We start from the raw sequence: 12133 nt of genomic DNA on the forward strand, positions 1-12133 counted from the left end.
AAGTGATTCTGATATCTACAAAATCCTTATGTGCATTATTCTATAAATCATTTATTTAAATCAATCCACCTTGATATTAAAGTACCGACTGGAGGCATTTTAATTTGTAATTAAAAATGGTCAGGTTCAGTTGCCACATCCTGTACAATAATAATACAATGCAAAAAGAATACACCAGGCATGTAGTTTACATCAATTTACTGCAAATAATATTCAGTACTACCAGATGCACTGAACAAATAGGTGATCAAAGCTCACAGCTAAGCAATGTACACCACCAAGCAATAACACAACGAGTTCTACAGTGAATGGTTCCAGTGACCCCCAAAATTATTGAAGCCACTCACTCAAATACTTTCATGAATAAAATACTTTATTCCAGCAATGAAATCTTCATACCATACAATGTGCAAATAGAAAACTTAAAAACAGTGAAAGCAGAGACTCATTTTTTACACAAAAACTCCCACATGTAAATATGCAAGATTATGTACAGTGAAATCCCAATTTTACAGTCCTGCATTATGCATTAAATGTTGTTGGTCCCAGCAATGCAAAATGTAATAAAATTTTCCTTGATTTTACATTTCAAGTTCTTTCAGCTAGGTCCCATGAATAACGTAAATTCGAGGTTTCACTGTACTTAGTTTGACTGAAGTAAAATAAAGAAGTAAAAGTTTAATTTTGTTACAGAAAATGAACCTGAAAAGAAGTTGCAACACATACCTTCTTTTAATTATGTTACACATGATAAAAAAGTTGGATAATACAGGTTGATCAAGTGCATTAGGAGAAATGCCAACCACTTCTAGCTTATAGTAGATAACTTTTTCAACAAATTTCAAATCAATTTTACCCATGTCTTAGCCTTTAATCAAGTCTTCCTTATAACATTTCTTGCCAAGCAGAATGATCTGTTGATCTGAAAATTTGGATACCCAAAAGTAAGCAATCATATTCAGGGTAATATTACAACATCGGTGAGACACAATGCGAATTATGAACAATTTTTACAAACTTAAATCTCTAACGCCGGGGACATGTCAGGAGATGATAACAGGGAAGTCAATTTTCTGTTGTAAACGAAATAGTAGTGTCATTTCCTGCCATGTGGATGTGGTACTGGACTTTAGAACATGCTTTCCTTTGTTTCATGCATTTGACCCATTCATCGAAGCATATATTTCTTGTACCATTCCGTTAACATGTTCAGGAACGTTTTGCAATTTTTAAAAAAAAGGTAAAGTGCTCCCTTGTGCTTTGCACTACGCCATGAAGACATAGGGGGTGTGGAGTTAGGGCACCACACTTTCTTGATCACGGCCGAAGGTGTGGGTGATGTGATCAGCACCATGCCCCTGGCTGCCTTTAACCCCCAGTTTCCTACAGGTACCCACTTTATACTACACTGAGTGGGCACTGGAGCCACTTCACAGGTGGAAAAAATCTCAGGTATGTTTTGCAATTAAAATTAATTTTTATGGAGTATGAAGAGTGTTGACCTTTCTAGCCCCCCCCCCCTTAACCCTTCATATATCATATTCAGGTGTGGTGGCTGATGCACAGGTGTGACACGTGTAGGACATATTCATTTTTTTTTTGGCTGTGGCTCAGATAATGTTCGGAGCTACATGTTTTGAGTGCTCCATGAGCCTTGAGGCACCCTGTTAGTAATTAATAAAAGTTCAATTTGATTTTGGTTATATTTTGAGAGGGAAGGGGTGGAGGGATTTCCTGCCAAAAATAAAAGGAACAGCTTATACATTAGCTTTTTGCATCAGCAGCAAGTGTGCAATTCTTACCATGAGAATGGAACACTTATCAGGGAATATGCATGAACCATTTTGAATCATCACTGTCCCACCGTTGTCTATACATGGCAGTCCACCGAAGTTCAAATTTCTTTACAAATGGTAAATAAAAATTGGGTTTCTTCAACCGTAGGCTTATAGCCTAGTCTGTACTGAATAAAACTAGATATAATTTTAAACTCTAGCATTAGTAGTTAACAAGACACATTTTTATTTAAAACCTAGCATAATTTTAAACTTCCCGCTGAAAACATTCCCAGTGTTGTGGCCTACATTGGGTAAGTGACCCAAGGTATTTAAGGGTTAATAGTCATAGGAGACAAAACCATGAAATATAACAACTAGCAATTAACGTAAAGAGTTTGAACAAAGGTCAAAATGATGGAATAATGTCACAATGTACTTACGTCAATAATACTCTCATCTCCAAGGGCCCAGCGTGGGTGCTGTTTATTAAAAACTGGAAAATCGGGATCAGACTGGGGGCGCTGAAAAACATAGCCTACCATTGCATCATCTTGAGAACGAGCCAGTTGAGGGCGATTTACGTCTGGGACCTGTAACATAAAGGGCCAGGATTAAGAAAATGAACTATCTCTTAGCACTAATGTACAGTGAAGACTGATTTGACGATTTACTGTATAAACATTAATATGGTCCTGATCCAAATGCAACAAAGAGCTGCAATTTTTTCCAAGAGTTTGTATATCCTTCATTTGTTTTTTTGTTTTTTTCGTTTCTAGCATCAGTCCCCTTACAATATATGTATACAATCAAGGTGCCACTGTATAAACAGCATTTTCCTAAAGCCGCCAGTCCTCTTTATGCTCAGATATACCAACTGGAACTGGGTCTACAATCAAAGTAGGATCCACCACTACAATGTCTTCCTCTGGAAATCAAATCTGAGACTCCTTCATTTCACTACAAGAGATGCCTTGCACAAGTGCATGATCTTAGGCTCTAAATGAAATGTCCTTACAACAACTACGACAATACCAATTTTCTAACATGTGGTCATAACTGAAGTTCACCTAAAAAACCCTCTGTAAAAAAAAAAAGTAATAGTCCATTCGAAGCATCGCACTGGGGCGAAACTTCGTGTATAGGCCATGGATAAACAAATGCTGACAAAAATAAATAGTTCAAATTTTCACCACCAGGTGGAAATGTGGCACAAAAGTAACGAGAAGTCAGAAATGCAAAATTCAACATGCATGTCGTCAACGTGAATGATCCTTTAGAAACATTAAGACAGTGTGATCAATGGTCGCATGAAGAGTTTCCCGCAATGTTGTTGACTGTGCACCAGATTTCAGCACCACATTACTCCCTAGTGGTGTAAATTTGGGAGTTATTGTTTTCATCAGCGTTCGCTTCCCTGTGGTCTCCATAGCCGACATAACAAGTTTCACAGCAATCCGGAACTCCAAATGGGTTGCAGAGACCTGAGTAAGAGAATTATCAAGAACTTTATCTGATATTTTAAACCATATTAAAGTACCTGCCATCTAAATATAAACATGACAACCCATGGCACAACAGGCCTTCAGGGCGAGGCAATACCTACATGCTTCAACAAACCAGTCACGGGGTGACATGTGGTCAGCACAACGAACCCGCAGTCGTAGGTTTCATTCAACTCAACAATTTACTCACAATGGTGGGTGGCCACCGGTCCCATACACTGGCTGAAACCTCAAAAGAAAAGACATTATGCTTCCCCCAGGAGACTTACACCAACAAGCATTCTGTAGCCTGAGCCCAAAGCCTGATACCTTAGACTGCATGGCCACTGCGGGACAAATATGAATATGATAGTGAACTGTTTTTCAAGGAAACATATTAAATAAATTTCAATGCAAAGATAAGCTGGACAACCTACATAAAATTATTGTAGTTGTCGATAGAAGCACAAAAAAATGTACACAGTATAAAAGTCCAAGACCAAATTAAATCAATAGCTAACTTTAAATGGACATCATTGACATCGAAAACAGTTGTAATTCTGGAAACCATTAATTTTATTTAAACCCTTCCCACAAAGAAAACTAGTATGATGCCTACCTGCTGTCTGATCAGCTGGGGGGACGTCACATGACCATTGCTATGGCTCAACATTCCGGACTCTCCAGGTTCCTCTCCTAACCACTTCATTTATTTTTGCTGCAGAAGAAAGATACCAAACATTAATAATATGCTGAAAATAATTTAAACCTATTCATGATATATACAAGCCTGATTATGTAATTGGACAAAGGAAAAGAAAATAATGAATATAGCTAACTTGAAAATTTTGCCGACACTGATAGTACAGATATCTCATATTCTACTGATTCAATAGTTATAGAACTTCCTTTTTTATTAACCCTCCATCAGTCACACCTGGACAAGTAACAAGATTGGTTGCACTGTATCAGGGACATACAAGTATGCTCTTACTAACATATTCATGATTACTTTTTAATTGCCACCTTATTTTATTGTAGTACTGCATATAATGATTCTTAAGCACCGTAAAAACATTGCTTCAGCACTACATATGCTTATTATTTTCCTGTAGTTTACGGTTATTACAAGCATAAGAAAACAGTTTTTCGTTGTGACGTTTCAGGAGAACACACGCTCCCTTCATCCGACATTTCTTTTCATTTTGACTAAAAAAAATAATCTGAAATTAAAATAAAACAGACTGCTTCTTTTCACAGTTAGGTTGCTATATTACAACAATGTAACATTGACAACATCCATTATATAACGGATCCTTTTTGTTTAAAAAATTGCTTGTAATAACCGTAAACTACAGGAAAATAATTCTACAATGCAAGCAATGCGTACATACAAAAAAAACTACATGTGCTACTTATTGTCACGCTACAACAAATTTATTGATGTGTCACACATCACATTCCAGTTCAGTCTTCAAATTACCATACCTCTGCATTATCACAATCTCGACAGACCTTTATCACAGATAATAACATATTTATTGCATTCACCATCACCCTTGCAGAGCACGGAAAGAAGAAATTCAGCATTTCTCTGGATCCTAATGGTAAATTTTATAAGCAAACTGTGATACCATTAACCCAAACAAGATCTATTGCTCTTTATCTAACAGGTACGTACAAACAGCCTACTAAGCACAGACACTACAAAGCACCATATAGAGACTGCTCATTTGTATTCCAACAAAGAGGGAAGAAGCTTCTGAGAATATTTTAGTTGCCTGTATCTCACAGATACAAAGCAAGCTGTGGAGAGTATACAACTAATCAGGACATTTGCCCCACATTCTCCTCTGGACCCTTATGTCCCAAGTATTGCTTAAAGTGCTACCATTACACGTAAAAATCTAAATTTTTCAAAAAATGTAGTGGTTTAGGAGTTACAGCAATTTTTATAAACCTATCCCATAATTTATTGGGAAAACAAAGGACTTTTTCAATCTTTGTGTGTTAATAATAGTAACAATGGATATACTGTTTTGTAATTCAAGTATGTCATGCCTTCATATGTAGACTAATGAACAAAAAAGACTGAAATATTGTGTGTAGTTTTCAAGAAATGGCATTTTAATTGCTACCAGGCTGTGCTGGTCAAAATATCGAGCATCTACCTGCTAAAGGTTAATGTTTGTGTTTCTTCTGTATCATGTGTGTCATTTAATCAGAAAAATATACATGCCATTATAGATTTTTTTAACTGTTGGCCGAATTTTAAAAACTGCAGCAATATATATAGAATGTATTGTTTAAGTTATTCAACCTGTTATCGGTTTAACCCTGCTTAGGAAGGTCACTCCAGTGCAAGAATTAATTACTATTAATTCAATTGTATATTAATTATTAAATTAAGTGCATTAAGGTCATGCTTATCTTAGTTGGTTTCACGGCTTCACTAGCCTGTATTTGGACAAAAAATAAAGTGGTGCTCAATTGATTTCAGTTTTGTCTTCTTCAGGGAATACAAACACTAAGTTACACATGTACGCAGCACATGGTATTAGTCTGTTTACTAGACAAGTCAACAAATGCCTTCTTGCTCTGAAATGGGTGTATGGAAATACTGGGGCAGAAACACTGCCAGAAAGTTATATAATTATTAATATTTTTAATTATTAATTATTTAATATGCCTCTTTAGTATGTTTACTTATGTACCAAAATTTGTATATATAATACGCATAATGAATTTAATGCTTATTATTAAGGGTAGGATTTTGATGCAAATGCATGTTTTTTGGGTAAGGCAGAAACATTGCATAAGTAGATAGGAACGTGTTATACACGTAAATGAATAATTTGGGATGCCTTTGTTAGGGCATTTTTTGACCCTTTCTGGAGTAAAGGTCAATTTTTAAACCATTTGTCACTTTTCAGCCTTTTAAAAGTCATATTATGCATTTTTCTACATTTTGGTGAAGGAAGGGGCATTTTACATACAAATGTAACCCTTTGAAGGAGAGGTTCCCTCCACACTCTCGTCCCTTTGATTTCAGCGCAGTTCTCAATGACTGTGTTTGAAGAAACAAAAAAATTCTGTGCAGTATTGTTGATACAAGCTGTTGTGTAACAATTCAGCTCAAGCAATGTGATTCCTCACTGTATCAATAAATACATTGTCGCCAGATGGATTATTGTTAAAAAAGAAGGGGTACAAAAACTTTTGTGTTCTGTATCAGACATTTTGTCAGGGAAGCAATTTGCACTCCATGGAATTCAAAGTGACTTAAAAGCAAGTGATATTGTTCATTTCAAGCATGCTCCTCTTGTGTCGGTGGTTGAGAGAAGTTTTTCCATGTACAAGGCTCTCTTGTCCGACAACCACCAATCATTCACTTTTGAAAATTTGCATACGATTTTCTTTGTGTACTGCAACTCAGTACTTAACGTGTAAAAGATGACAAAAAGTGAACTTTCTTACTTGTACTACCATACGCAATTAACATACGGGAGCGATTTTACAATACCGGACCCTTCTCCAATTTTGTGGAATGAGGAAAATTGACTCACTCACAACCTTGCGCATTTGAATACATACCAGTTCTAGTCAACATGTGAATTGTGATCGGATAGTAACACAGGTTTTAACAGTTTTGATACGAGTCTTAAGGGATTTTAAAATGTGGGAATAGTCCTGTTTTAGTCATTTGTTATCCTAGCATTCAACCTGTCCACGTAAAAACCTATATCCTTTCTAAATGACGAAGCTTTGTGGATTTCCGTAAAGCCGACTTCTTGACCTGCAGAAGGGGGCAGTTGCCACCGAAACGTTGTCTTTGACAAGTATATACTCACTGTACGTAAGTAAAAGATAATTTTGATATGTGGTAAATTTCACGTATCGGACAAACTGATTTCTTCAAATTTACAGGAGAAATTACTTACCGAATGCAGTTTCTTTATAGTTGTGGAAGTTCGGGGTAGTGTTTTCTCGCATCGTTCATTGAATTTTGCCGGTAAATCATCTATTTTTCGATATAAATGTGTGACCGATGCAAGGAAGCTGTTGCATCAATTTCCTTCCAGCCGGATATTGCCTGTGTGTGATGACGTAATCACAGTCAGTGTTTACAAACACGTGTTTTTGTAACTGAAGAAGGTACGTTTCCGCAAATGGTTTGTTGGACTGTGTCAATGGTTCGTGGGTCTACGCATTTTTTTTCCGAAACCAATTTTTAACTATTGTAACCTACACGTGACCCTACCTAACCTAACCTTAACGGAAATGGTCCGTGGGGCTATGTATCAATGGTTCGTGGGGTTATGCGTCAATGGTTTGTGGGACTACTACGTAGCTTGCAGAGTACAGTAGTGAAACTGTGTGTGTTACCGAAGGCAAAAAGAAACTAAGAAAACTTACTCGATATGTTGCAAATAGAGCTTATTTCCGTGATATAAGCGAAATGCCACCTTCAACAATGTTTCTCAATGCAGAATACATAAGTATGAATATTGAAATTAAAAGTAGCAAATTTCAGCAGTTTGTCCGATACAAGAAATTTACCATTTTATGCTTATATATGATAGTAAGTCGCACGCATCCAAAATATGAAATGTGATACAGTAGGAGACAAATAAGGCAAAGAAAAGAAGTTTAGAAAAAAAAAGTGTGCGGTGAATTCTTCGAATTCAATGATTTTAGATGGTACACTACTAGGTATAAAAGTACAATGATGGCATAAATTGCGTTGCAAAATAGTGTGTATGTAAACAAAGATTAATGAAACAAAAATTCAATTCATAACTGGACAATAATACTTAGAATGTCACATTATACCTTATATGACAAGGAGCATAAACATTGCTGCAGTACTTGTTTACTATCCTTCGGACACATTTATTTATTTTTACAGAAGAAACTACTTACCGTAATAAGTTTCTGTAGCATTGTCGAACATCGGGAAGGTGTTTTGTGTGATGTGGGAATGTTTCATAGCTGAAATTCATGTTGTTTGTTGAAAATTAATTCTCCCGACGGAGAATAGCTAGCCCAACGAACCATTGGTGCGTGGATAGGTTAGTTCTGTTAGGTTAGGAAACAGTTAAAATTTGGTGTTGTGTTAGTATCAGGATCTAGAAATTGGAAATATTTGAGAACCATTGGCGCTAGCCCCACGAACCATTGGCGTGTGGTTAGGTTAGTTCGTCAGGCAAGCGAAAAGGCCTATCAGAAAGACGTACTGGTAATGTGAAAAATTGCAATTAATTTCATCAAAACAACGTTGATACACCTTCAGGAATGTTCTGCGAAGCAGATACTTAAGTACGAATGTCAAAAATTGATGAAACGAAAAAATTAGAGGTATCCGAAGGATAGTAAATATTTACCAAAACAAGATCTATTGCTATTCAAGTCATGCTCACCGACATTACGGACTGAATTACAACTGAATTTGATGTTTCCAGCATAAAATTTCACACATTTCAGTGCATTAGTGTTATGAAGAGAGATTGTTGTACATCCGTTAAACTAAAGTTATATTGGGGATTTAAATGCCCTTCACACGAAACTGCTGTGTATTAGCTACCAATATTTATAGCTATTACTATACATTTGTGTTAGAAACTTTCAGAATCAACATATTTCGACATTACTTTTTTTTATATATATAAAGCATCTAATGGTGAATAGGAACATTGGTCAGGTCAACATAACCACAAGCAATATTTTACTTTCTGAAGCTGAATATTTAAATGTGACAAACACTTTCATAGGCTCATATTCGAAATGAGTCCGACCTTACAAAAAATTGCAAATTTTGTACACTTCAATTCAAATAAAAATCTTAGCAGGATATGAAACGGAATAGCAATTTACGTACTTCTACTCTGTGTTACACATATATAGGACTTAATAAAGGCAGTGCTTACTACAGCGGAGTACAATCAATCATCGTAAGGCACAATTTTCTCGAATAACTGTAAATTTGTCATTTTGCACAGTATGTGCTCTTGACATTCGTACATCACACAAAGACTTAGCAGCGCACGCCATAGGATAGAACAAAGACTTGACAAGTAACATGCTCTTACTCTACTGTTGACATTTAAATACATAAAAATATACAGGTTTACAATGTCATACTTACCCTGGTACAAGATCCTATTCCAAAAGTGCACACATTCGTTCTTATTTGTTCCCTTTTTTGAATATTATGCACAGTAGTACGGGTTTGTTGATTCGTTCACAACTGATTACATTTTCTACACTTCTGTACTTATTGGTAATATATTTTGTTTCTTACCCGTATGAAATTCGGGGATCACGAGATATATACACTATTCTATGAAGTTCAGAGTTATCTACCGCACCATGAATAAGTATTAAGTTATTATAAATCAAGAAGATGATGCTAGATTTTAGGTAAGTAGCCTTCACTACTCAGACATGCGACATTTTTGCCCCTCAAAGCATTCTGGGAAATCGATGCTCGTATAACAAGTGCAATCTGCTGTGCGTTATTTGAACGAATGTTCGAAGCGAAATATAGATAAAAATATGAGGAAATTAAAATACATAAGAATCTGTATAAAGTATGACATTTCTACTTTGCATCGGATTATTTATCAATTCAATATAGAATATATAATGTTTCGGAGTTGAAATAATATGCAATGGACTGATAAAGCGAAAAAAAATAGTCCGCCAAATACGAGATTGTTACGAAAATACGTGCGAAAATACACATCTATTTATCAAATTTGCCTGTTGAAAAAAATTATTAACGACACAAGCAAATAATATGACATATAATAATATTGTGCGTTTTAATCTTTATTTGCTATTTAAAAATATTAAGCCAATTTTTTATGTAGAGCGATATGCACGAATCTGCTGCCGCCGCTAACTACTCAGTGCGAGGGAGGAAAAGTCTAGTTTAAAGTCGCCGGCAAATTTGCCTGTCCTTTGTCTTTTTATTCGATTGGGTTATTTTACGTCGATTCTGCCACTTTCGGCTAATCGCAAGGATGATTGATTGATTTGGTGTTTTTAAGTCCACTTTATGCACAGTAAGGCTAATTGGGACTGGACCTACAGTTTAAAGTGGGATCCCAACCACTATGTGCCTCCACCAGGTATCGAACCCGGAACCCCTTGATTACAAGGCAACAACGCTACCACTGGGAAACCTGGAGGCCCTTGTCACGACAATGAGAATAAGTGATAATATTATGAAATTCATGAAGGGAAACTCACAAAGAACAAGCATGCCCACTGTCCAGAGCTAGAATTCGTAACCGGAAACCCATTGAAATTTGTCTGTGCTTCTTGATAATGAAGGGACACACACAAATAACGCTAATGTCGTAAAATTCAGTGTGGCAAATGGTACTTCGCACCGGGACCAAAAACCCGCTTTGAGCGTTTTCTTTTTATTATTATTTATTTTCTTTTAACTCAGAAGGAATATCCGCCTTTCTGTTTCTGTACTGCAGTCATGGGCGTATTTAAGGGGGTGTTCAACGGGTCCAAACTCCCCCCACCTTATGGTTCAATAAAATTTCCAGATTTCCTATTCTATTCGCTTGTTCATAAAAATTTCTTCGGACTTATTTCATTCTCCTAAATTAGAAACGTATAGGACGGGATACGAATGGGAAGAAAATTACGTAATTTCACACACTAGATGGGACTGCAGACCAAATGTCTGCAATTTCCTGATAGTTTCGGAATTTCTGCGATAAGACACTGCATTGGGACTGTCGAATCAGTTATATTTTTTCCTTCGATTTTTCTTAAACGAATTTGTTTTTTTAAAAACGCAGTGCAAGAAAATCAGGGAAACACCGTAACATTCTCAAGTTGTTTGACACAAGATGAACAGAAAACCATCAATACTAAGTAGCGTGGTTTGAGTAATTGTATTCACTAATTAAACTATGGACCTTTCAATTTACTAGTAGAAGAAAAAATATTTCAGCAAGCTCTTCAGTTTTTTCACTGTGTAACCCAGGGGCGCAGGAACGTTTTTCATTTAGTGGGGTACAAAATTCAGCCTCCCATTATATGCATGCACCCCTCCCCCATGTATATATTACTTCATAGGTGCTTATACCTTGGTATAATGTGAAGGCATGGAAAATATTCCATTTTAGAACAGTACACGCGAATTTGTTGGTTTTTTTTAAAGTGCATAAATGCAATGTAATTTTTATTTCTTTGCTTTTCTTAGAATTTATGGTTATTTTAAAAACAGCTCATAAGACCAGATAACAATTCCAAAACATGTTCTGGGCTCATTTTGAATTTAACGGAACTGAAAATCAAGAGTTCGAAATGAGAAAATTACAAACAAAAATACATCTATTCAGTGGCGTACGCAAGGGGGGGGTTACGGGGTTTAAACCCCCCCCTTGAGCTTGTGAAATATTATGAAAAATGCTGTGGAAAAAAAATTAAATGGCCAATTTACCACAGTCAAAGATCTGGGACAATACTATTACTATTACTACATCTACTACTACTACTACTACTACTACCACTAATAATAATAATAATAATTTGAATTATTATTTCCATGTAGCATGAAGAAAAGCACAGCATTCCAAGCACACGCGTCTTTCAGAGTGATGCCTTGAAAATAAGCACAAGTTCTTGAAAGTGAAATATGAGGGTAACTATGATTTAAAAGATAAATAAAATGTTTTGTATTTCAATACTCTGGCGTACGCAGTTTGGGGGGGGGGAGAGGGGCCGGAATAGTAAATGTGGATAACACATGGTTTCGTTTTGGAGGGCAGGATGCATAATAAAATATTTCGTATTTTTGGAGCTTTTCAGTCTATTAAAATTGTATTCAAAGACAAAAATGGTAAT

General features: G+C 36.0%; 1 protein-coding gene across 7 annotated transcripts in view; it reads right to left on the reverse strand.

Annotated features, from left to right (window-relative positions):
* The window catches only part of pum (pumilio), a 254522-nt gene extending 244785 nt beyond the window's left edge, over positions 1-9737 (reverse strand). For all 7 annotated transcript variants that reach the window (XM_083129691.1, XM_083129696.1, XM_083129695.1 and 4 more), the window contains exons 1-3: positions 9405-9737; positions 3879-3977; positions 2219-2368 (exon numbers count right to left, since the gene is read on the reverse strand). In XM_083129691.1, the coding sequence (XP_082985817.1) occupies positions 2219-2368; positions 3879-3968 (240 nt within the window). In that variant the 5' untranslated portion in view covers positions 3969-3977; positions 9405-9737. The remainder of the gene's footprint in view (positions 1-2218; positions 2369-3878; positions 3978-9404) is intronic.
* Between the last annotated feature and the right edge of the window lie 2396 nt (positions 9738-12133).

This window comes from Lepisma saccharinum, chromosome 10 (assembly GCF_977018435.1).
Source record: "Lepisma saccharinum chromosome 10, izLepSacc3.1, whole genome shotgun sequence".
Classification (NCBI taxonomy): domain Eukaryota; kingdom Metazoa; phylum Arthropoda; class Insecta; order Zygentoma; family Lepismatidae; genus Lepisma; species Lepisma saccharinum.